The sequence below is a fragment of the Gopherus evgoodei genome, chromosome 3, assembly GCF_007399415.2.
Source record: "Gopherus evgoodei ecotype Sinaloan lineage chromosome 3, rGopEvg1_v1.p, whole genome shotgun sequence".
Taxonomy (NCBI): domain Eukaryota; kingdom Metazoa; phylum Chordata; order Testudines; family Testudinidae; genus Gopherus; species Gopherus evgoodei.
The window spans coordinates 69,235,602-69,261,862 of record NC_044324.1 but is presented as its reverse complement, the minus strand read 5'-3'; the positions used below and the strand labels follow the sequence as shown (position 1 = coordinate 69,261,862).

At 41.7% G+C, this 26,261-nt stretch overlaps 1 protein-coding gene across 1 annotated transcript in view; it reads right to left on the bottom strand.

The window, feature by feature from the left end:
- SENP6 (SUMO specific peptidase 6) overlaps window positions 1-26,261 on the bottom strand; it is a 180,038-nt gene that overhangs the window by 114,621 nt on the left and 39,156 nt on the right. Inside the window, 3 exon segments of the mRNA XM_030555783.1 lie at window positions 5,974-6,075; window positions 23,990-24,132; window positions 25,701-25,764. Of these exon segments, the coding sequence (XP_030411643.1) occupies window positions 5,974-6,075; window positions 23,990-24,132; window positions 25,701-25,764 (309 nt within the window).

Genomic DNA, 26,261 nt, shown 5'->3' with positions numbered 1-26,261 from the left:
CAAAGTCAAGGGGTGAGTACCCAACTTGGTAAAAGTAGGAAAAAAGAGTTAGTGACCAGTTCCATCAGACCCACTCATATGCCAAAAAAGTCCTACCAGAAACACCATCTTATATGTAAAAAAATTTACTCTGTTATGTTTATATTTGAATTCAGCTATCACTGCAACAAGCACTACACATGTAAGTAAAAGAAATGTGTTGCAACAAAAAATATATATATATTTAACTACTACTTGCTAAAATATGTTACTATACCATAAAATACATTTAGTACATAAACAAGCTCAAAAGAAGGATGCTCATTGGTTGAAGCTATATAGCACTACTCTAATGTTGGTTAAATTTCTTATTATAGATAGGGCTGTGATAACACTGTCCATTATACATTTTACATACTGGCTACTGGCCTCAGGATGAATTTTTTGGAAATTTCTGCCAAAACACTCCAGCCAAGAAAGAGACTAAGGAAAACAAGAATTTTTTTAGCATCAAAAAAGAACTTGTTAGCCTTTTCTTTGAAACCTTTAGCAAACCCAAGCTCTAAAACAGACTTGAAATTTGGCAGGGGACAGCTTGTGTGTCAAGAATTTGCCTTTTGCCATTCCCTTTTCTCAGTAAGACTTTTTTCAATAAGGCTTTGAAAATAAAAATCATAGTTTGCATATCCTCAGACAAGACTTGCTAGAGACTAACAGCCAAAATCTCATCCTCACTGAGAATGCTTGAGACTCTGACTGCTCCTAGTGCTGATCAGACTGTGAATGTGCCATCCCCATAGATCATTGGAACATGCTCCAGCCCTCACAGCTTTAGTGTAGATCAGCCATAAGAGTAGCTAGTGTGATAAGCTGGTGTGAAGATTTAGTATCAACGATTCTGTAGAAGCTGTAAATCGATTTAAGTTATTCAACTTCAGTTACTGTAAGTTATGTAATTGAAGTCAACATAACTTAGGTCAACTTACAGCAGTGTCTACACCATGCTGTGTAGAGGGGAGACGCACTGCCACCAACTTACCTTACACTGCTTGGGGAGCTGGAGTACAGGAGTCAACAGGAGAGCTCCTGCCCATCAATTTAGCAGTCTTCACCAGACCTAATACATTGACACTGCTGCATCAATCACAGCAGTGCCAATTTAGCCATAAGTATAGACAAGCCCTATGTGAAACTATTGACCTCAATCAATGGGATTTGGGCATCTAACTCTTAGGGCTTATACACGTTAGCACTTTGATATAATTTAAGTCACTCAGAGGTGTGGAAAAGCCATCCTCCTAAGCGACACAAGTTACACTGATCTAAGCACCAGTGTGGACAGCACTATGTGGGCAGAGGAAGCTCTCTCCTGCCGACACAGCTACTGCCGCTCGTGCAGGTGGAGTAATTTGCCAATGGTAGAGAGCATTAGAGCGTCTGCACCAGCAGCAGTACAGTGGCATAGCTACATCAGTACAGCTGTGTCTCGCTGTACTGATTCTAGTGTAAACTAGTCCTTTGGGTAGGTCTACACTGTAAAACAAGAACACCTGCAGGGATGAGTCTCAGAGGCCAGGTCAATTGACTCAACCTCATAGGGCTTAGGTGGTAGGGATAAAAAGAGCAGTGTAAACGCTCCCTCTTGGGCTCCAGTCCGGATTCTGAGACCCTCCCTCATGTCAGGTTTCACCACCCAGGCTGGAATAGCTAACACTGTTATTCTTAGCTCCACAGTCCAAACCAGAGTCAACTGACCCAGGTTGAGACTCAATGCCTCAGGGGTTTTTTGTTTCATTTTTGCAGTGTGGACATACCCTAAAGCTCCTTTGAAAATTCGAGCCTTAGATGCCAATGGTAAATCAGTCAGCCAGGTTACACTGTTATTAAAGTATACTGGAGCTTATCACCACACAAGAAAGTATGACATTATTTCCTGGCTGTAACTAACAATCTTCATTCTGCAGTCATTTGCCTGTTATTTAGTACAAGTGAAGGTAAATAGCACCAATAAGAAATTGACTTGAAATATAATTTTTGGATATGCATAAAAAAAATCAAAGCTCACTACAATCAAATTATTTAAACAGATAATCTGCTGGTGTCAATTAATTTTGTGAAAGTGCACATACAAATGAGCTAAATTTTGCTTCAATCTATGTCTGTAGTTGGCAATTTAAGACTGGATGAGAAGAAGTCTGATGTCACATCAGGACCAGGATTAGAGTATAGGTACTACATTGTGAAACCATCCATAGGCATAGACCTAAAGTTTAACAGGGTATATTTTAGAAAACCTCAATTAAATTAAGGTGAATACTAAAGAATCCAAGAAAGCACACTGTGATGTGTCCTTGTTTACTTTTAAAAATGTTCTAGTGACTTCTGTAGATATGTCATCACTGCTTTTATTAAACGTGACCTGAGTTAACTGATCTTTGTCTTTCTTCAGCCAACTGAAATAGCATGAGTGTTTTGAATTGCTCCATGTCTCTAAGTGGGGCATTCATTTTAAGATCAGCACCTCTGGGGGTTCCCCTCTCCCACTGCTCCATCCCCAAACAGTGCCATACAAAACTGCATGCGGCAGAAAAAAAAAAAAGGTCAAGTGGACTTGGCTCACCCACCCACATAAACAGACATACCTTGATTTCTAGGTTAATTACTGGAGGAGGCCCTCCAGCCCCCTTCTGCTACTTGTGCCTCTAAGGAGAGTAGAAGAGAAGAGGGGAGCAGACCTCTATATTGCCATGCCTGCTAGTACCACGGGGACAGAGGACCTGTGACAGTGCATTTATGTAGGGAGGACGATCCTCAGCAATACAACTCCAAGTGGGAGCAGGAACAGTGTGTGGAACACAAAATTAGAGCCTTCGCTTGTATTGCGGTGCCTCTATGGCGCTGCATTGCCTTAAAAACACTCCCTGGTCGTCTTAGTCAATCACACCATTTAGTCAGCCATGTTATACATGGGTTAGGAGCAAAAGAAAGAAAAAAACAAGATGGGATGGAAAAAGGGGTGTGATTAAGGACCTACATCTGATGCGACAATCACACCCATCAGAAGTGAACTGAATTATTCACAGAACAACAATAGAGGAATAAGGACAGCTATGGAAGGAAGCACGCACAAGGCAACATTGTAAATCTGTGAAATTTAGAGATAAAATGATAGCATTGGAATGGAGAGACGGCGGACAGAAGAACTTCTTAAAGCATCTCTTTAACTCCTACATTTCTGTAACACATTCAAATATTCAAGAGCATGTTGAGTTTTTTGTGTGGAGCAGGGGTGTTTGTTTTTTAAAACAAGAGATAAAATGGCATAGACACAAAATGCATATATGCTGTGCACTGCTGGACAAATTATAAGGACAGAAAGAAACACTGATTCAGCCTGAACTACATACCACAATCCGTATGAATTCCTGTTTTAATTAGAGCACATCTTTTAGAAAAAAAATGCAATTTTCATTTAAATATTTCCAATGATAGAGAATCCCTGGTGATCTCAAGGATGTTCACCAGTATTGGAAGGCAGAGCCATCCCTAGGGTACGGCAAATCGGTGTGACCACCCTGGGCCCCCGCCCCCCCCACACACACTTCGTGAGGAGGCGAGCCAGGAGGTAAGGTGGGAGAAGAGCAAGCAGGGGTGAGGAGCCCCCCCAATCCTCCCAGCACCTCCTGTTGGCCTTGCCAATCAGCACTTCCCCCATCCTCCCTCCCAGCACCTACCACCGACCAGCTGTTTCACAGCACCTGGAGGCACTGGGGGAGGAGCGAGAGTGCAACGCACTACGGGGAAGGGACAGAACTGGGCAGGGAAGAGGCAGGGCAGGGGTGGAGTTGGGGCAGGTCTTTGGTGGAGCCGGGGGGGGGGAGCTCCCCCCCCAGCAGATAGAAACTCGGCACCAATGTCTCGGGCCCTGCACCCCCCTAGGGACAGCCCTGCCAGAGGGAATAAGGAGTGATGTCGTTCACATTTTTCTGATGTGACTTAGGTGGTATGTACGTGCACTTCGGTACATGATGAATGTAAAACATATTATACAAAACAGTAATATCACCAGTGGAAGACCTCATAAAAGCAATTCCCCACTATTTAATTTTCTGAAGTACTTCTAGAATCTAGAGATGGACTAGATAACCTAACAGGTTTCTTCCATCTCCCAGCCAACACAAGGTTTTTCCCTATTGTACATTTACTATGGTTGTTTGTTTTGGTCCAGCAGTTTTAAATGTCCCAAGCAACAGGATTTCCACCATTTTCCTTAGACTATGCCAGCCAAACATCTCATAAGAAGCTTACCCCTAATATTTTATTTAAGCGTCTTCCTTTAATTTCATCTTATTACACCTTGTTATACCTCATCATTTTCAGTGTTTACATCTTACAAATTTCTACATTATTCCCCATCATTTATTCCCTTAGCCACGATTATTTAGCTCTTTCCATCTTTACTCATAAAAGACAAAAATCCTTCAAAACACCCTAACTTCTGATGTTTCCTTTGAACATTCTTCAGTTAGTCAATATCTGTATGGCACTGAGTAGCCCAGACCTGAACATAGTACTCCTGTTGTTCCGGTGGTAGGACTGAATACAGAGGGACTATGAGGTCTAGGACATGAGAATTCTGCACACGCAGCCAGAAGTTATATTTTGTTTTGTGCCGCTATCACTTTGCAAATTCATGCCTGACTTGCTATCGACTATATCATCTTTTCTATTGCTATCATTTCTTCCCAGATTTCTAACTTCTGGTGAGGGTCTATACAATGTTTTCCCTTTAGAAGTACTATTAGCTTGCATTTTTTTCAACTTCAAGCTCATTTAGTTATTTTCTGCTCATGTTTATAATGTAAGTCACCCTCTTGATTCTCGCTGATGTTTGTAAATCTTCCTAATTTAACTTCTACATTTTTCATTAACTTGATTTTTAATATGTTACAGACTATTAAGATAGCAGACCTAGCAGATCCCTTGAGATTACTCACAGATACTTCCCTGCAACAAAATGATTTTGGTGCTTAGCACAACTTTAAAAAAGGAGGGAGAGGAAGGAAAGAGAAAAAGACAAGGTCAAGTTATTGGTTAGGAAGGTTGTTTTCTTAACAACGTTCAACCCACGCAAAATGGGTACTACCAACAAAAAAAAAACAAAAAAACAAAAAAAACCACAATGCATATGTTCAATTCAATATTTGAATTTTAAAGGTCAAAAATTTGTAGGAGATTTAACTGCATTAACTTACACTTTCCCTTTTCATCCTCTAAGACCCTACTCCTGCAAACAAAGACATGTATAACCTTGCTCATGAGCAGTCCCACTGAAGACATGTATTTTTCCAATCATTTTGATGGCTGTTGTTTTTAAGGCTTATATATCGTAGTGAACAATTAAGTCTGCTGTATTTTTTTAAGCAATGTGAATAATATGACATCTCAGTACATTTACTACTGAATCGTTGCCTAGCGGGGGAAGAAACTGAAATTTTTATTCGTTAAAGTGTTCGATTACAGGAGGTTTTTTTAAGTGACATTCTATTTTACATTATTTACAACTGCTCTGATGTCCTTTAAAAAACAGTAGTTTCACTGTTAACTACTCTCCCAGTTGAAAGATCAGATTCCACAAAATGCCATCAAATTAACTTTTTAAAAAAAAAAGTGAAGGATTCATTTACAATGAAGGTTAATAAGGTAAGCTTTTGGAGACTTTCACAATTCAGTGAAGGCAGATATTAAAGGATCCAGAAAGCACTATCATGTCACACAACCCTGTTTACTTTAAAATGTTTTCGGGACTATGAAGACTACCATGTACAAATCTCAACCATGGGAAGACAAGACACTATGAAAATTCTTTAAAACAAAACAAACAAACAAACAAAAAACGTAGTACTCTGAACCACTGCCACAAATGAGATGCATACGTGGGAAAGTGAGAGGGGATGACACGAGAATGACACAACTTGGTTACTTCAGTCTTACCTTTGGGCTGCTGTTTTTACTATTGGTATCTGCGCATGAGCATGGTGAAAACGTCTACCGTGCACTACGGTTCCTGGACAAGTTACATTCTGGGAATTTTCACTGTAAATATTATAGAAAGTAAAGTAAACAAAAGTTACAAGATTAACAAAACTGCTGAAACAATGAAAAAAGCCAAGAAATGTCATGAAGCTAAATCAGTAACTAAAATAATATAATACTCAAAATTATGCAACTAAATTGGTTTGATAAAGAAGCAGCATAGGTCAGAAGTGAGGATTCTCAGCCTCTCCTGACTTGCAGGTCCATAAACCACACATGGTTTCTTGTTGCGACTCACTGCTATAATCTTTTGCAATGATATTCCATAATCCTTTGCAGTCACAAACCTCTAATTTGAAAATGTTATAAATTTTCTAACAAATAAATAGAAAACATCTAGATTAAATACTGTACACGGAACCGGAAATCAGTGTCTCTAGTTCTAATCCTGGCTATGCTGAAGTCTATCTCTGTGCCTTTAAGGCATAAATGCCATACCAAAACAGCTCACCATCTTATTGTTGACATTGGCCCGTACCAGACTCTTTAAAGAAAGGGACAATCTGCATAATGGACCATTACAGAATATTCTGCCAAAAAGGAACATTTCTTCCTAACCTGAGGGAGCTTGTGGTTGGCTAAGATATTATAAAATAAAAGGTATGTTGACATAAGCTTTTATTCAATGCTGATACGCTCTTGGTCTCAAAGTATTTTGTGGCCATGAGTTCCCCAAGTTAATTAGGCATTGGGGAAAAAAATATTTCTTTTGACTTTTAATTTGGCTGCCTTCATTTTCATTCATACCTTTGATTTTGTTTTTGTTGATTTTGGGGTTTTTTTTTAGTTTTTGTTTTAAGTCAGGTTCTGAAACTGGGGGTCAGGACCCTCAGGGGGTTGTGAGGTTATTATATGGGGGGAGGGGTCACGAGCTGTCAGCCTCCACCCAAGCCCCACTTTGCGTCCAGAGTTTTTAACTGTTAAATATACAAACAAGTGTTTTTAATTTATAGGGAGGGGAGTCGTCACACTCAGGGGCTTGCTATGTGAAAGGGGTCAACAGTATAAAAGTTGAGAACCACTGTTTTAAGTCTGATGTTTCTTTCTACTTTTTTTTTTTTTTTTTTTAAAATATATAAAGCAGTCCTAATCTAATCTCTCACTCATTTGGAAGTTTTTCCTTGACTAATCACTTGCTCATCTCTAGAGCCCTTCTACCTTGGGTATAATTTTTTTTGAGATATAGTTACCAAAATTTAGCATGGCATTCATGATATGGGAAAAATGGCCACATTTTATAATGGAATAATATTTTCTGGTATTTTCTCCCCTCTCTTTATAAATCTTAGCATGATGAGTAATCAATATGCAATGGAAATCAAGAGTAGAGGTTTTCATTGAGTTGTCCACAATGATGAACAGCTCTTTTTCCAGTGTGATTCACATTATTGGATTCTAAATCAATGTTAATGAGTAGTTCAAATTATTCCTTCCCATATACACATGAAGTTCATTGTTGACTAATGCAAGGTAATCAGTCACCACACACCATCAGTATTTACCTAGCTTTGTTAAGTCAAGTCCTTTTCATATTACAGGATTCTTTTCATATCTTGACTTGAATAGTTTTGTGCAATCCACAAGAGTCTGACCTCACTATTCTCTTCCCTTTCCAAATCATTAGCATATTGAACATCAACCAATTCAAGTATGAATCCTATGGATACCCCACTGTTACCCTATGCCATATTTAAAATTGATCAGCTATTTCTACTCTTCATTTTCTGTCTGTTAACTAGTATTAATCCATCACTGTAGTTTACTTCTCTCCCAGTCCTACTTTGTTTTCCTTTTTAGCTTCATGAGGGACTCTCTCAAAAGCTTTTTCGAAGTCCAAATAAATGTCAACTAGTATCTCTTTATCTATTATTTGGTTCACATGCTCAAAGAACTCTCACAGATGCATAATTTTCATGCTGGTTTATACCTATCATTTTGTTAATCTTAACTGTTTTTTTCAGTCAATTTACTAAATACCGTAGGAAGGCTCACTGTTTTGTATTCCTTGAAATCATTCCAGACGCCAGATTTTTATTAATTTGTTATAGCACCTCCTCTTTTGACATGTCAATCTCTGACAATACCCTACTTGAAAAAGGGAAATCAGGGATAGCTATCTCCCCCCAATATCCTTTCTGGTAAAGACAGATAAAAAAATTATGCTGCTTCACTTCAATATCATTACAGAAATAAATTGCTCCCTGGTAGTGCAATGGGCTCATCCATTCTTTCACATAGGCTTCCACCTTGTGATGCACTTAAAGTATTTTATTAGAGCAGATCAGAAAATGTGTCTCTTTCAACAAAAAATTCTTTTATAAAACATTGTCAGGGTTTTTTTTTTTAATGATGCAAAACAAGGTTCCAATTTTTATTTCAAGATTAAAAAGTACAATATAAATCAAACTAAACAAAAACACTTCAACTGACCCAAAAGGTTCTGTGATGATTATCTTCAGAATTTTGTTTTGCACAAGATTTCAGAACTGTTTGTTTTGTTCTGCTCCAGAACAGAGGGGAAAAAAAATCCAGATCTCATGCAGCCCTATATTTTATTTTTTTAGCCATCTGCTCTTCAAAAACTCTCTTTTCCCTTAACTTCCATCTTACATTTTATTTGCTACAGTATATGGTCCTTTCTATTGGCTTCGCTTGGGATGTTTTTCCATTTTATAAAGGGTAACTTTATGTCTTAAACAACATATTATACCTTGCCATTTAGCCATAATATTGCGGTGGGACAGCATGACAAAATGTACCTGTGTCCACACCTCACACACTATCATCATAATCTTTGTGCAAAGTATGCCTTGTGAGGTATCTTTTGAAAACTCATAGTTTGCCAGACATTGTCCTGATAAAATGTGTGTGACAACACTTTGAGAAGTTATAAGATTCCATTTTATAGTGCTATTAATGCATTCCAAACTGAGGTTGGCAGACAGATCTGTCTCAAACAACGGAATGTATACTCTGCTTAAATTACATTTAAGCAGTAAACAGAGTCATCAAGCAGAAAGGGAAACAAAATCAATGATGAAAAAGCAGCAGGCGACATCCTTCCACATACATTTGGTCTCCTGAATCTCAGCTGGACATGTTTTTCAAGAAGGGGACACACACTATAAAAAGGAGGGACAAATATCCCTAGGCACACCTTCTTTCTCCCTGCCCATCACATTCAAGGCACCAGAAGCAACAAAGGAAGCATTTGTTGAATTCTGGGAGAAGTGCTCCTGACCTAAGAAATCCTGACCTAAGAAACTGCTGAAAGAATATCGTGAGAAAATTTGTTCAGTTAGGCACTGGCAGAATTTTAACTTTATTTTCTTGTAACCATTTCTGACTTTTATACCTCATTACTTAGTTAAATATATTTGTATTATTGTTTTATCTAATCTAATGTGCTTAAACTGAAGTATTTGGGAAACTCCATTTGAGGTGTCATGTTATGTGCATATTATTTCTACTGAAGTAATAACTTAATATAAAAACTTGTATTATATTAAGTCCAGGAGAGGGCTGGCCAGTACAGGACACACACTTCTTGGGGGAAACCTAAGACTGGGAGTCTGTTTAGGTCACTCTTCAGTATAACCAAGGCTGGTAAGAGCCAACGTATGGCTGGCTGTCTGAGTGACTTGCATGCTGGGGGCTGTTTGTGAGTAGTCCAGGCTGAAGGCTACAGCAGGAAAGCATTGTAAAGGGCACCTCAGGTTAGAGAGGAGGGGTGACACAGCTGCTCAGTCTACATTGCACCATTGTATGTTACAGAGAGGTGTTCCTTGTTCTGGATTTTTGTTCCGCCTTACTTTTTAGTTGAGCAATATGAATGCGTTCAGGAAGAATTGTGCTACCTTTAAATAGCTGCTGTTTCATGTGTAAGGATTTTAATTTCATTTTTTATTTCAATGTATTTTTAACTTAAGAAGAAAAAAAAAAGGGAAAAAGGTTAAACGACCTTACTAATATTCAGTACAGTGCTAGTGATTGGCACAATTACTCCCTCAAGGCTACTGAATTTAGTTGTACTATGTTCATTATTTATTAGTGGCTCAATTTGTTACAAGCTGGTCCAGTACGCAGCCATAGTCACTAGTCTGTTGCAAGTGGACCCAGCTGCCAAATTCTAGTTAGCTGGGTCTGGGTAGAATCCAATCACTAATTCTAGCCCTGGTCTATACAGCATACTCCCAGCCTCAGAACTCGTCAGAAGGCCGTCCCTGGGCCACGGAGCACTGCCACGAAGCCACACTAGATCCCCCACCCAAAAAAATCACTGCTTAAAACATGTGAGCTTCCCCAGCTGCTTACACACACTCCTTCTAGCTCCACCTCAGATGTGGACACTCCAGGCTTCTAATTTAACACCTTTGAACGTAAGAACAGCTATACTAGGTCAGACCAAAGGTCCATCTAGCCCTGTCTTCCAACAGTGGCCAAAACCAGGTGCCCCAGAGTGAATGAACAGAACAGGTAATCATCAAGTGATCCATTCCCTGTCACTCATTCCCAGGGTCTGGCAAACAGAGGCTAGGAACACCATCCATGCCCATCCTGGTTAATTGCCATCGATGGACCTATCCTCCATGAATTTATCTAGTTCTTTTTTGAACCCTGTTATAGTCCTGGCCTTCACAACATCCTCTGGCAAAGAGTTCCACAGGTTCTGTGCATTGTGTGAAAACACACTTCCTTTTGTTTGTTTTAAACATGCTGCCTATTAATTTCATTTGGTGACTAGTTCCCGTTATGAGAAGGACTAAATAACACTTCCTTATTTACTTTCTCCACACCAGTCATGAGTTTAGAGACCTCAATCGTATCCCCACTTACCGGTCTCTTTTCAAAGCTGAAGAGTCCCAGTCGTCTTAATCTCTTCTCATATGGAAGCCGTTCCATACCCCTAATAATTTTTGTTGCCCTTTTCTGAACCTTTTCCAATTCCAGTATATCTTTTTTGAGATGGGGCAACCACATCCGCACACAGTATTCAAGAATTGGGAGTACCATTGATATTTTTAGCGGCAATATGAGATTTTCTGTATTATCTATCCCCATCTTAATGATTCCCAACATTCTGTTCACTTTTTTGACTGTCACTGCACACTGAGTGCATGTTTTCAAAGAACTAGCCACGACTCCAAGATCTCTTTCTTGAGTGGTAACAGCTAATTTAGACCCCATTCATTTTATATGTATAGCTGGGATTATGTTTTCCAATGTGCATTACTTTGCATTTATCAAGTTTGAATTTCATCTGCCATGTTGTTGCCCAGTCACCCAAGTTTTGAGAGATCCTTTTGTAGCTCTTCGCAGTCTGCCTTACTACTTAATTATCTTGAATAGAAAACATGGGGACAACAGGGCAGAAAAAAAAAAGAACAGAAACAATGGAAGTTCTTAACTAAAGAAACTTTACTCAAAGCACTCTAGAGTTATAGATCTTTGAAAATAACTGCAGTCCTGAGATACACCCTCCCTTGGGCTGATCTTACCCTTTCTGTTAGTCTGAAGTATTTCAGGAAGCAGAGTCCCTCCTGCCTTCTTTCTTCTGCAAGTACTCCTGATATTTGGCGACAGTTACTCCTAATCCTCAGTCCCTCCTACACAAAGAATCCTACTCTTAAATAGGGTCTCCCCTCCATGACATGCACACAACTGAGAAGCTCCAGCCACACCTTTCTCGATTGCCTGACTGGCAAGCCCCTGAGTAGAAAAGCCATTGTTACACGAAGTTGGGCCAGCAGTTGAGAGCCAATCAAAATCAATAGCTGTTGGTGTCAAACACCTTTCCTAGGCAAGACAACTATCTGAATGCAGTATAAAAGGTTATCCCTGGCAGAAGGAGGGCAGATGTCCACACACCACTAAATGTGCACATACCACTGAGTACACAGACTCCTTGCTTTCAGTTCCTGTGCCTCGTGCTACAATGGTTCCTGGCTACCAAAAGCAACTGCAGGGAAACACCTGCTTTGCAGCTGTAGCCTTGGGCGTGAGCATGCTAAGTGCAAATGGAATTGTCAGACAATTTAACTGTCAAACTAACAAGTCTCTATTAAGTATGTGTGAACTGCAGTTTCTGGGAGGCTATTCACTTGGCCAGTTCGGGCAGGTTTTCATGGGAGTGACAAAAGGCACACGACTGAAACCAGGATGTGGTACAGCTTGCTCAAGAATGACAGGCAGAGAAAAAAAGGGAAGAGGTGTTGCCTTATATATTAAAAATGTATACGCTTGGACTGCAGTGGAGATGGAAACAGGAGACAGACTTGTTGAATGTCTCTGGGTAAGGATAAAAGGGGTAAAAAACAAGGGTGATGTCATGGTAGGGGTCTATTACAGAACATCTAACCAGGAAGAAGAAGAGGCGGATGAGGCTTTTTTTAAACAACGAACAATCACCCAGAGCACAGGACTTGGTGGTGCGGCCGGTCTTCAACTACTCAGATATCTGTTGGGAAAGATAACACAGCAAGGCACAGATTATCTAACAAGTTCTTGGAAAGTATTGGAGACAAATTTTTTATTTCAGAATCTGGGAAAAGCTACTAGGGGAGAGGCTGTTCTAGATTTGATTTTGACAAAGAGGGAGGAACTGGTTGACAATTTGAAAGTGGAAGGCAGCTTGGGTCAAAGTGATCAAGAAATGCTAGAGTTCATGATTCTAAAGAATGATAAGGAGAACAGCAAAATTAAGACAATGGATTTCAAGAAAGCAGACTTTAGCAAACTCTAGGAGTTGGTAAGTAAGATCCCATGGGAAGCAAGTTTAAGGGGAAAAACAATTGAAGACAGCTGGCAGTTCTTCAAAGAGACATTATTAAGGGCACAAAAGCAAACTATCCCACAGCATAGAAAAGATAGAAAGTATGGCAAGAGACCACCCTCGCTTAGCCAGAAGATCTTCAGTGATCTTAAAAAAAAGTCCTAAAAAAAGAAAATTACAAAGGATGAATATAAATACATAAGACAAGTATGTGAGGAGAAAATTAGAAAGGCAAAGGCACAAAATGAGATCAAACTAGCTACAGTCTAAAGGGTAACAAGAAAACATTCTACAAATACATTACAAGCAAGAGAAGACTAAGGACAGGGTAGGCCCGTTACTCAGTTGGGGTGGGGGGGAGAACAGAAAAATGTGGAAATGGCAGAGGTGCTTAATGACTTATTTGTTTCAGTTTTCACCAAGTAGCTTGGTGGCGATTGGACATCTAACAACGTGAATATCAGTGAAAATGAGGTTGGATCAGAGGCTAAAATAGGAAAAGAACAAGTTAAAAATTACGTAGACAAGTTAGATGTTTTCAGGTCACCAGGACCTGGTGAAATGCATCCTAGAATACTCAAGGAGTATCTGAGCCATTAGCGATTATCTTTGAAAAGTCATGGAAGACAGGAGAGATTCCAGACGACTGGAAAAGGGAAAGTATAGTGCCAATCTGTAAAAAAAAAAAGTGAAATAAGGACAACCTGGGGAATTACAGATGAGTCAGCTTAACTTCCGTACCTTGAACAATAATAGAGCAAATAATTAAGCAATCAGTTTGCAAACATCTAGAAGATAATAAGGTGATAAGTAAGAGTTAACATTGATTTGTCAAGAACAAATCGTGTCAAACCAACCTGATGGCTCGTTACCCTGACAAAGAAAGATTTCTGGATGAGGGAAAAGCAATAGACATGGTATAAAGTTTTTTCTCTTAATTAATTAGCCTCTTAGAGTTGGTATGACAACTGCCACCTTTTCATGTTTTTGGTATGTGTTTATCTCCTCACTATATGTTCCATTCTATGCATCCGATGAAGTGGGCTGTAGCCCATGAAAGCTTATGCTCAAATAAATGTTAATCTCTAAGGTGCCACAAGTACTCCTGTTTTTTGCAGATGCAGACTAACAGCTGCTACTCTGAAACATGGTATATCACGACTTTAGTAAAGCTTTTGATACTGTCTCATATGACCATCTCAAACAAATAAGGGAAATGCAACATAGATGGAGCTACAACAAGGTGGGTGCAAAACTGATGGAGCTGCAACAAGATGGGTTGGAAAACGTTCCCAGAGAATAGTTATCGGTGGGTCACTGTCATGCTGGAAGGGCATAATGAGTGGGATCCCACAGGAATCAGTTCTGGGTCCGGTTCAATGATTTAGATAATGGCACAGAGAGTACACTTAGAAAGTCTGCGGACAATACCAAGCTGGGAAGGTTTGCGAGTGCTTTGAAAGATAGGATTAAAATTCAAAATGTTCTGGACAAATTGGAGAGATGGAAAGGGATCTGGGGGTCATAGTGGACTGACAGCTAATTACGAGTCAATAGTGTAACACTATTGCAAAAAAAAGCAAACATAATTCTTGGATGTATTAGCAGGAGTGTTGTAAGCAAGACACGAGAAATAATTCTTCCGCTCTACTCAGTGTTGATTAGGCCTCAGCTGGAGTATTGTATTCAGTTCTAGGTGCCACGTTTCAGGACAGATGTGGACAAATTGGAGACAGTCCAGAGAAGAGCAACAAAAATTATTAAAGGTCTAGAAAACATGACCTATAAGGGAAGATTGAAAAAATTGGGTTTGTTTAGTGTGGAAAAGAGACTACTGATGGGGAACAGAATAACAGTTTTCAAGTACATAAAAGGTTGTTACAAGGAAGATGGAGAAAAATTGTTCTCCTTAACCTCTGAGGATAGGACAAGAAGAAAATCGGCTTGAACTGCAGCAAGGGAGGTTTAGGTTGGACATTAGGAAAAGCTTCCTGTCAGGGTGGTTAATCACTGGAATAAATTGCCTAGGGAGTTGTGGAATCTCCATCATTGCAGATTTTTAAGAGCAGGTTAAGACAAACACCTATCAGGGATGGTCTAGATCAGTGGTTCTCACATTTCCATACTGGTGACCCCCCCCTTATAACTTAAAAACACTTTTTTTTTTGTATATTTAACACCATTATAAATGCTGGAGGCAAAACAGGGTTTGGAGTGGAGGCTGACAACTCGTGACCCACCCCCCCATGTAATAACCTCACGATCCCCTGAGGTGTCCCAAACCCAGGTTGAGAACCCCTGGTCTAGATAATACTTAGTCCTGCCGTAAGTGCAGGGGACTGGACAAGATGACCTCTCGAGGTCCTGTCCAGTTCTACAATTCTATGATTCTATAATGCATGCGCATTTCTGTAACCATAACAGCTAGAGGCCCCTGCCCCCCACCCCCACACCCTTTTTTTAAATTAAAGCTGAGACCTAGTATCAGTGCCCACCCGATCTGCACAATCCGCCTCACCGCCAGGCGTTCACCCACGTTAGGAAAACACTGCTTTACAATACTGCTACATTAATTTTAAAATGCCTTCCATCTGAGGATCTAAAACACATTTACATAGGTGGGTCATATTATCCTCATTTTACAAATGGGGGGGGGCGGGAAGGGGGAGAGGGGAGGAGAGGAGAAGAGGAATTGAAGCACAGGGATTTCCCAAGGTCTCAGACTATTACTGACAAATTCAGGAAGTTCATAAATCTCATCTGCTCACAGCTAATTCTGTGACTTAACTGTAAGACTAACTTTTCAGTCTGCTGAGAATTAGATGTCCAAAACTCAAGAGAACTACTACTGAGTAACCTTTATACTGGACATCACTGGGCACATTAATGTCCAAAATCAGCAAACTGTTCATAATTATGTAAAGCTACACAACAAAATAATATATAAAAACAGGCCAAAAATATATTTTTTCTTTCTTGTGATGCATGTAGTATATAGAAGTTAGGAGATGCTGCACTTCAGTATTAAACAAAGATAACTGCTTGTAGGATAAATCACATTCTCGACCAGATTAAACGACCGAAGTCAGAAAAGCAGTTAGAGGAGAGTGATACCAGTACTAGTTTCAACACCACCAAAAATGTTCATTGCAGCCAAGGTGGTGTTTTTCATTCATGCCTTCATTAGTGATTAACCGTGTTTTGCACTTGTACTTTATTTTCCTAAAGAAAGGTTGAATCTCATTGGTTGATAACCATTAAAACAAATTCAGCTGCAACTAAATATAACTTAACACTAAATTTGGTGTCTCTTTTTGTTAATCAAGAAGATATATCTATGTACGTTTATTTAAGCAATTATATAGCTTACGTTTGTTCAGTTTCTTCATTTTTACTTTTTTATCATGTTAGAAAATGGTGAATGATGCATTTTTCATTTATTGGATGATGATTAATTTTTTACTTGCAATTTTTATCCAGCTCTATTTGGATGTAAATTCAAATTCAATTAGAAGAGTGCAAAACAGCACTGTAATTTTTTTTTAAGCTAAACTACCTTAAATCTGCTATGTCTATAAGATGGAAAAAAGTTTATCAAAATTAATTTTGCAATTAAAACTAACATTTCTTAAACAAAGGAAGTGGTATCTCTAGTCAGTGAATTGAACTGATTGTTTCTGGTAACCATATGCTTTAAGATCTTACAGCTAGTAGATCTCATCCTCTTAGACTTAATTTTTATTCATAGATTGGAAGAGGAAAGCTTGCTTTCCTACTTTTTCCAACTCCCAATTTGTTTCTTAACTTTTAATAGACTCGTCATTCAAATTCAGTGGAACGAACTAATGTAGGGGTCCCCAATGCGGTGCCCGCAGGTGCCATGGCACCCGCCACGGCATCTAAGCGCACCCACGTACTAGCCGGTGGATGAGCCTCCGTCAAAATACCACTGACAAGCAGCAGCATCCAGAGGCGTTGCCGCCGAAAAGCCGCCGATTTTAGGAGGCATTTCGGCGGCGATGCCTCTGGAGGACGCTGCTTGTCGGCAGAGACGCCTAATGACGTTCCCATTTGTCAGCAGCATTTCGGCGGATGCTCGTCCACCGTCACATTCCTCCGTGGCTCACTGTCTGGTGGGCAAGGTTGGGGACCACTGAACTAATGGAATAAACTGAAAAGAAGAAAATATTCTCTCTGCACCTGCAGAAGATGCTATTGCAATCAAAAGCTGCTTTAGCACTTCAGCAAATGCTCGGTGTAGATGCTTAGCCATTGACTTCCACAGTTCAATGGTCTGACTTTACAATTTGGCAGCTACTATACCACTGAATACTATTTTTGTATTAAAACACAGTTATTTAAATTAAATAAAGTATAGGTTTAGGTCTTAACATAGTTTGCCCATTTCAACTTTAATCCTAAATAGTTTAAAATATACTTGTATTTAAACAAAAACACCCCACATATCATGCACCCCACTTTCAATTACTTTGCATTTCTTGCTCTTTTCATTATTTAAAGGAATGCTGTTTTGCCAGAAAATAAATCTATTGTCAGTCTTCATAGAGTTCAGAGGAGTTTTAGATATGAGAGGTTTAATTTAACCTCAGTGTAGTGGTAGCTATTATTTACAAAGCAAAAGTCAATTTAAAGCCTATTCCAAAGAAATAATTTCTTATTTTATAGTTCTCAATATACAATAGTTAGAGCGAAATACCCAGTAGGCAAACCCGAATGATGTAAATTTTTCTGTAGTACAATAAATTAAATCAACAAACAAACAATAACTGGGACACCCATTGCAAGGTACTTGAAACTTGGTAAAATTAAATAAGCAGAAGAAAACAAATGCAGGAAAAAATATACTTTGTTTATCTGATGGATTTAGGTTTTTATGCGCCCCTAGCCAAAGTAGCATTTCAGCATCTCCCCAGTAATTAAAAAAAAAACAAACAAAAAAAACAAACACATCTCTTCCGTTGCTTATAGAAGTATTTATTTATTTACTTATTTTTAAAAAAAGAGATGAGTTTGACCCATACACAGTGCACACTCACATGCTATTAGAGAAATGCTAAATCAAAGCAGTGGCGTTTGGATTTAGTTCTTATGTCAGGTGAAGTTAGTTTCACATAGGTTTTGAAATTTGGGGGGCCGAGTGCTCATGGGTGCTTAGCGATGGACCAGTGTAACAGCTTCTTCCTATCTGGGGACAGGGAGGTTTCTCATTTCTGCCTCAAGTTCTTGTATTCCTTATATTTATATTTGGTTCAAGGACCCAAATCAGACTGCCCATAGCTGGAAATTGTATGGCTAGGAACAGAATGGTTTGACCATTTCCAGATTTGTTTTCTCCATGTCAAGAGTCTTTAGTGTACAGTGTAGTGGGAGGAAACAAGGTCACACAGCACTGGATGTAAGGTCACTCCATGCTTCTATGATGCACACTAGCTGAAGTGACTCTCAGTGATAAGAGTCACTGGAACTGTCTTATTAACTAATAAGAGACAAGTGGTGGTGTAGCCATGTTGGTCCCACAAATGAGAGAGAGGGTACGTGAGGTAATATATTTTATTGGACGAACTTCTGTTTATAGAAGCGACTAGCTTTTGAGCGCCACAGAGTCCTAACAAAAGAGGTTTGCGAAGTTCAAAAGCTTAACCCTTCTAACAATGGAAGTTGGTCCAACAAGAGATACTACTCTGCCTACCTCTCCCTCTCCTTCAGATCCTGAGACCAGCATGGCTACACTACCATTTATTAACCAATAACTTCCTGCTTATCAACACATGGCTGAGGTTCAGGTTATGCTTGGTTTGACTTTATATAGGATGGCTATTTATTGACTGGATGTCTTGTGATCTTTTCCCTGCATATGGGTGGATGGGAACTGACATCTTTGGAAACAATTTAACTATATTACATGGCTAGTGTTTCATATAGCTATTGCTTTCAGTTACAACCTGAAAAAAAGAGTAGAGGAGGAGCACTGTCAGTGAATACCAGCAGTGGTGGTGAGCCGCTGGAACACGAAATACATAGATATCAGCATTTGTGCTCAATTCTTTTGAGGCCAGAGCTCAGGCTGAATCTGAGAGGGAGTAGAGTTGATGAAGACTTGCTCTGAAGTAGTGCAAAGTGGTTCTTGTGAGATATAATGTCCTATCGGAGGGGAAATGAAGGAGCATCCCAGCTAGTCCTGGAGATGGCTTGGAAGAGGCAGATGCCTATGACCAAGAGAGAGTACATTACATTCCGTACCTCAGGGTGATGAATGGGAGATTGTGTGATGGTATAAGCAGTCCTGAATGGTACTTAGTCAAGATGCAGTTGAATATCCAGGGTCAGTAAATTTTGTTCAGAAAGCCTTCAGCATTTACTAGTAAGTGCTATAAAACACATTTTGTAAGAGTATTAAAAATTTAAAGATCTCACTATGGCACTCTGCTCTTAAATTTTGCTGAAAAGGAGAGACCACTTTTATTTGCAACTTGTCAATTGTACAGATTAGCAAAGTCTTTGCTACATTTCCTTAATTTCACTCCAGTCAGTGAAAACAGTTACCTTTTCTGTAACCGGTGTTCTTCGAGATGTGTTGCTCATGTCTATTCCATAATAGGTTTGTGTGCTCACTACATGCACTGGTGCATGAAGTTTTTTCCTTAGCAGTACCTGCAGGGGGCAGCGCCCCCATGACCCCTAGAGTGGTGCCTGCCTGGGGTGGTGTAAGGAGAGCTCCGCGCTCCCTCTACCCTCAGTTCCTTCTTGCCAGACTACTCTGAAAGAGGGAAAGGAGGGTGGGATGTGGAATAGACATGAGCAACACATCTTGAAGACCACCAGTTACGGAAAAGGTAACTGTCTTTTCTTCTTCGAGTGATTGCTCATGTGTATTCCACAATAGGTGATTCCAAGCTCTATCTGTTGGAGGTGGGTAGGAGTTCACAAGCCCCAAGGGCAGAGGACAGCCCTGCCAAACCCAACGTCATCTCTGGTTTGGGAGATGATCGCATAGTGTGAGGTGAATGTGTGAGCCGACGACCACATGGTGGCCCTAGAAATGTCCTGGATGGGGACGTGGGCCATGAAGGCAGCCGACAAGGCCTGTGCCCAGGTCAAATGTGGTCTCACATTGGGTGGCGGGGGAACATCCACCAGTTCATAACATGAACGGATGCATGAAGTGATCCAGTTGGAAAGCCTCTGAGTGGAAATCAGCTGGCCCCTCGTGCGCTCAGCCAAGTTGACAAACAGTTGCAAGGACTTTCTGAACGGCTTAATCCGCCCGAGGTAGAAAGCCAGAGCCCGCCACATGCTCAGTGTTCCTCACTGGACGCATGAGGCTTGAGGCAGAGGACCGGTAGAATAAAGTCGGGAGGAACGCAGGGTGTGGGCGGAGCTGGACCTTGTCCTTATGAAAGACTGTGTATGGCAGTTCAGAGGTTAGGGCTCTGAGCCTTGCCTGGTCGACCTGATTAACAACCAGGAAGGCAACCTTCCACAAGAGATGAGACAAGGAGCATGTGGGCAGTGGCTCAAATGGGGGCTCTGTGAGACAAGCCAACACCAGGTTTAGGTCCCACTGTGGAACCGGGGGTCTAAACTACAGGAAGACTGTCTAGATCCTTAAGGAACTGGCCAGTCATAGCATGGGAAAACACCATGTGTCCTTGCACTGGTGACTGGAAGGCAGATATGACCACCAGATGCACCTTGACGGATGAGGGCACCAGGCCCTGGGCCCTCAGCTGGAGGAGGTAATCAGGGATAAGCTGGATTGGGGTGGTCACCAGGGAGACACTCTGGTCTGCTGCCCACCTAGAAAACGGGGACCACTTGGCCAAATAAGTGCGGCGAGTGGAGGGCCGTCTACTTTCAAGGAGGATGCACTTTGAACTTGCTCTGAGCACATCCCTTCCTCTTCACCTAACCACTGAGCAGCCATGCAATAAGGTGAAGAGCCGCTAGGCTGGGATGGAGGAGGCAGCCTTGGTCCTGTGAGAACAGGTCTCGGAGGAGTGGCAATGGCCATGGCGGAGCTACTACCAGGCCTGTGAGGGTCCTGAACCAATACTGCCTGGGCCACAACGGGGCAATCAGGAGGACCTAGGCCTTGTCCGACTTTATCTTCTCCAGGACCCTGTTGATCAGAGAGAGGGGTGGGGGGGAACGGGGAAGGAGTAGAGAAGCCGGCCTGACCAGGACAGGAGAAAAGCATTGGAGCTAGTGCCCCTCCCCAGACCCCTCTGGAGCAGAACCAGGGGCATCGCTGGTTCTGTCGAGTCACGAATAGGTCTACCTGGAGAGTTCCCCATCTTCAGAAGAGCCGGTGGGCAACTTCCAGGTGGACGGACCACTCGTGTTGTGAGGAGAAGTCCCTGCTCAAGCGATCCGCCCTCTCGTTGCGGGAATCCAGTAAGTGGAAGGCCTTCAGATAGATGTTGTGGGCTATACAGAAGTCCCACAGCCTGAGGGCTTCGAGGCAGAGGAGCAGGTCCCGCCTTGCCAGTTGATATAAAACATCGAGACTGTGTTGTCCATGAGGGGCCCGACTACCTTGCCCTCCTGGTGCGGGTCGAAGGCCATACACGTCAGCCGCACCACTCTGAACTCTCTGACGTTTATGTGTAGGGTCAGGTCCTTAGCCGACCACAGGCCTTGGGTCTGAAAGCTCCCCACGCAACCCCCAACCCAGGTCTGACGCATTGGACACCAGCTCCAGGGACAGGGCCCTGTCCCTGAACAGGACTCCTTGGAGCATGTTGTTCGGGGTGAACCACCATCGCAGGGAGATGGTCACAGCGTCCAGCACAGTAAGGACCTTGTCCATCCTGTCTGTGGCCTGGGAAAAATTTAAGGCCAAGCAGAGCTTGACGGGCCTCATCCCGAGTCTGGCGTGACAGACCACATACGTGCATACCAACATATGACCCAAGAGCTGCAGGCAAACCCTGGCTGTTGCGACCAGGAACCTTGTGACCGAATCGACGAGACCTTTAAGGGTCTCAAACTTGTCTGGCAGGAGGGAGGCCCGGGCCAACACTGCGTCCAGGAGTGCCCCGATAAACTATGTGATGGACCAGGACTAACGTGGACTTGGTGTTGTTTACCAGCAGGCCTAAGGCGGTGCATGTGGACAGGAGGAGAGCCACGTGATCCCTCACCTGGGACCGGGAGGTGTCCTTTAAAGCCAATCATCCAGATAGGGAAATATCTGTGGTCTCCGAAATCTGAGGTAGGCCACTATCACCGACATACATTTTGTAAACAATTTTGGGGCAGTGGACAGCCCAAATGGGAGGACTATAAATTGGTAATGATTCTGTCCCACCACAAAAACGGAAGAAGCGCCTGTGGCCCTCGAATATGTGAATGTGGAAGTACGCGTCCTGTAGCTCGAGGGCAGCGTACTAGTCCCCAGGATCCAGGGAGCGGACGATGGAGGCCAGGGACACCATGCAAAACTTGAGCTTCACCATGTGCTGGTTCAAACCCCATAGGTCCAGTATGGGCCTGAGTCCCTCCTTGGTCTTTGGGATAAGGAAATAACAGGACTAGTATCCCTTGCCCATGAACTGCTTGGGCACCGCCTCTATCGCTCCTAGTCCTAGGAACCGCCTCACCTCCTGCTCGAGCAGAGCTTCGTGCAAGGGGTCCCCCAAGACGGATGGAGGTGGTTGGGTGGGGAGTAGGTAAACTGGAGGTGTAACCCCGGTAGATGGTGTTGAGGACCCATTGGTCCAAAGTGAGCTGAGATCATTCCAAAAGGAAAGCACACAAACTGGTTGGAGAAGAGAAGCTTTATTGGGGGTGAATCCCTGATAAGGACTGGTGGGTTGCCTCTGAGCGTCCTGTCAAAATTGTCTTTTCCCTGCCTGCTTCCCCTTGGTGGTGGTGGGGCGGGGGAGGAGGAGTCCAGGCTCGGGGGCAGGCTGAGACTTCCTATGAGGGTGTCTCCGGGGTCGGAGTCTGCTGTGGCTTGAACTTAGATTTTGCTGGAGCTGGGACATAGAGACTCAGGGTCTGGAGGGTCATGTGTAAATCCTTCATGCCATGCAGTCTTGTATCTGTTTTCTCTGCAAACAGAGTTTTCCCATCAGACGGGGGATCCTGCATGGACAACTGCACCTCACTGGAGAGCCCAGAGAACAGGAGCCATGACATGCGTCTCATGGACACAATAGAGGCCACGGAACGTGCAGCCAGGTCCACAGCATCTAAGGCAGCCTGCAGGGAAGCCCAAGCCGCCGTTGCCCCTTCCTCCACTAGCACCCTGAACTCCTCCTTATCACGCTCCTGGAGAGAGACCTCAAATTTAGGCAGGGAACCCCACAGATTAAATTCATACCAACCCAAGAGGGCCTGATGGTTTGCCACTCTTAACTGGAAGCTCAGTGCTGCTGTGAAGAGGGAGTTTTCCTGGCCCTCTTGGCATGCCCCGTGGACAGGGAGTGGTGCCAACTGGCCGATGGCACCGGCAGATCGCCACGTACTAACACCACGGTGCCCGGTACCGGCTTGGAGTGGTGTGCCGGGGTTGAGGTCAGTGCCAAATCCATCAGAATGGCTTGGAGCCTAATGTCCCTTTCTTTTTTGGTCCAAGGCTTAAATGATTTGCAAAATCTAGCACCTCTCACTGATACAGATTTCTCCCAAGCAGCACAAGCAGTCTGCATGCGGGTCGCTTCTTGGCACAGAACGTCAACAAGAACCTTACGACTTAAATCCTGGGGCTCAGGGCATGCCCCAGCGCAGGCTCACTGACTAACTAAACTAACTATGCTAATTAACTACAGGTACTAAACAAACAAACAGTTCTGGGGACAAGCTACAGCAATGCTGGAGAAGAGCCATTTCGATGCACCTTCAATGACAGCAAGAAGGAACTGAGGGTGGAGGGAGTGCACAGCTCCTCTTATACCGTGCCAGGCAGGTGTCACTCCAGGGGGCACTCCCCGCTACGGGTACTGCTAGGAGAAAAACTTCCGGCACTGGCACACATGGCCAGCACACACCCCTACTGTGGAATACACATGAGCAATCACTTGAAGAAAAATGGTATCTAAAATGATATTCATATATCATGTTTAAATAAAACATTGTTAACTAAGCAATTACTTGGTAAACGTAGAAATTCTGTACCTCAATTTCTTGCTATTTCCCAGCATGTTGAGTCCAATTGAGTTCCCTTTCAAAACTCTAAAACTTCCAGTTTTGCCTCGCCTTGCATATGTTTTTATATACTCGCCGCTGGTGCCAACAGTTCCTGGTCGACAGCGTAGTGACTGTAATGAGACAATTAGTAAAATGTTTGGTTGATGAGAGTATACAAACTATTAAGTTGTGAAATACCTGTATGAATACTCATTGGAATCCATATTTGACTGCCTTTGTACTAGATGTTAAAGATCTTAATGTTCTATCTAAAACAGGAGTAGGCAACCTGTGGCACGCGAGCTGATTTTCAGCAGCACTCTCACTGCCCAGGTCCTGGCCACTGGTCCGGGGGGCTCTGCATTTTAAAATTTTAATTTTAAATGAAGCTTTTTAAACATTTTTTAAAAACTTTATTTACTTTACATACAACAATAGTTTAGTTATATATTATAGACTTATAGAAAGAGATCTTCTAAAAACATTAAAATGTATTACTGGCATGCAAAACCTTAAATCAGAGTGAATAAATGAAGACTCGGCACACCACTTCTGAAAGGTTGCTGACCTCTGATCTAATACCTAGTCATACGCCATTTCCGACATAAATCCTGTCCCTTGGTCTTCAAACAAACAGTTTTCCCAAGACCTCATAACTCAAACTAAAATTACGTTTCATACAATATTCTATTCAGAACTCTCTTGTCTAAAGTTTTGTCCTAGATAGCATAATTCCAGAAACTACAAAAAATGAAAAGAGAAGAGAACATGCCATTTATACGGAGAAAATTTTACAATAAATCCAGTGCCCTTAAACCCAGAAATATGTAAATATTAGGAAATAAAACTATTCTCCATTGCCAAGATAATGTCTTTAGGAGATAACATCAGCATTTCTACTCTATTTTTGGATTCCAGATACTTTCCAAAGTTCAAAAAGCTATCTTAGAGAACTATTCTCTTTCAATTACTGTTAAATTTATTAAGCCTATATTAATATAAACATATAAATTAAAAAATGTAATGCTCTATATTACTAGTTAAATAGTATTGCTATAACCATATACAGCCTATTCCTCCTTATCTATGGAATCATCACCTGTAGCCATTTGCTTAATCATTCGTTTGGTCTGATTCACGGGTTGCATTTCTCAGGTGATTTGGCAGGGAGAAAGACAGTCTGTCTTTGCTACACATACCCACTACGCAAAACACTGAAATTTTCAAGTATTATGAAACTTCTTTCCAACAAAATACTTCAGCACCTGCCGTCAAAATCGCAAAAGAACACAACCACCCTCCACTGCTTCCCACCCCCAGATACACACACAGATATTCAAAACCATGAAATACACCGCTGTATGTGGTCAAGAAAGACTAGGAGGTAAGTTTAGTCTTTCTGCTAAGGAAAAACAATGTAGTCTTAGACTGGAAGTTGTCTAGAGTTAAAAGTAACCATCAATGGTGATGGTTTCAGAGCTCAGAAGAAAGAAAAAAAGATAGTACTGTACAGCAAGCAAGCCCCCTGGAATTCAGAATGAATAGTAAAGGAATGCAACTCAAGATATTTTTGCCAAGTGCATCATAGAAAGGCAACAAGTTTTTCATTTTTTTTTAATTCAATTGGATTACTATACAACTCTGTTTAAAACAAAAATCTTAATATGTGTTTTAATGGATTAATATATAAAATACTTACCTTCTTTTCTTCAGTGGGACTGAAGGACCCATCACTCTCATCTATGCGGAGCAGTTTTGCCTCACTAAACAGTTAGGGAGAAAAATACGGGTATACTGTAATACAGCAAAATGGCAGCAAAATAGTCTTAAAACCATACTATAACTCAAAGCCTGTCTACACAGATGGTTTAAAAATACACAAAAATATATTTTTTTAAAAATAAACTCCCCCAAAAAATCAGAAACATTACAGTGGTCAGTGTAATAAGCAAGCAATATTATGTTAGATTTGTTTGAGATTAACATTAAGTGAATGCACAAAGAAAACTATAAACAGGAAATGAGAATAAAATAAAGTTTTACTTAAGTTTTCACTCTTAAGTGCATTGTGTTTTTAAATGGATCAGGAAGCTGAGACAGCAGCTGTTGCCTCAAGCGCTCTGTATCTCTCTCCATCCGTGTCCCCTCCCTGCTCTATATGGAGAAGGGGTATGCAGGGTGCAGGAGGGGGGGAAGGGGAAGGAAAGAGACACCCTGACACTAGCACGTGCCCCCTCCCCCCCCAATTTCCCTCCTGCAC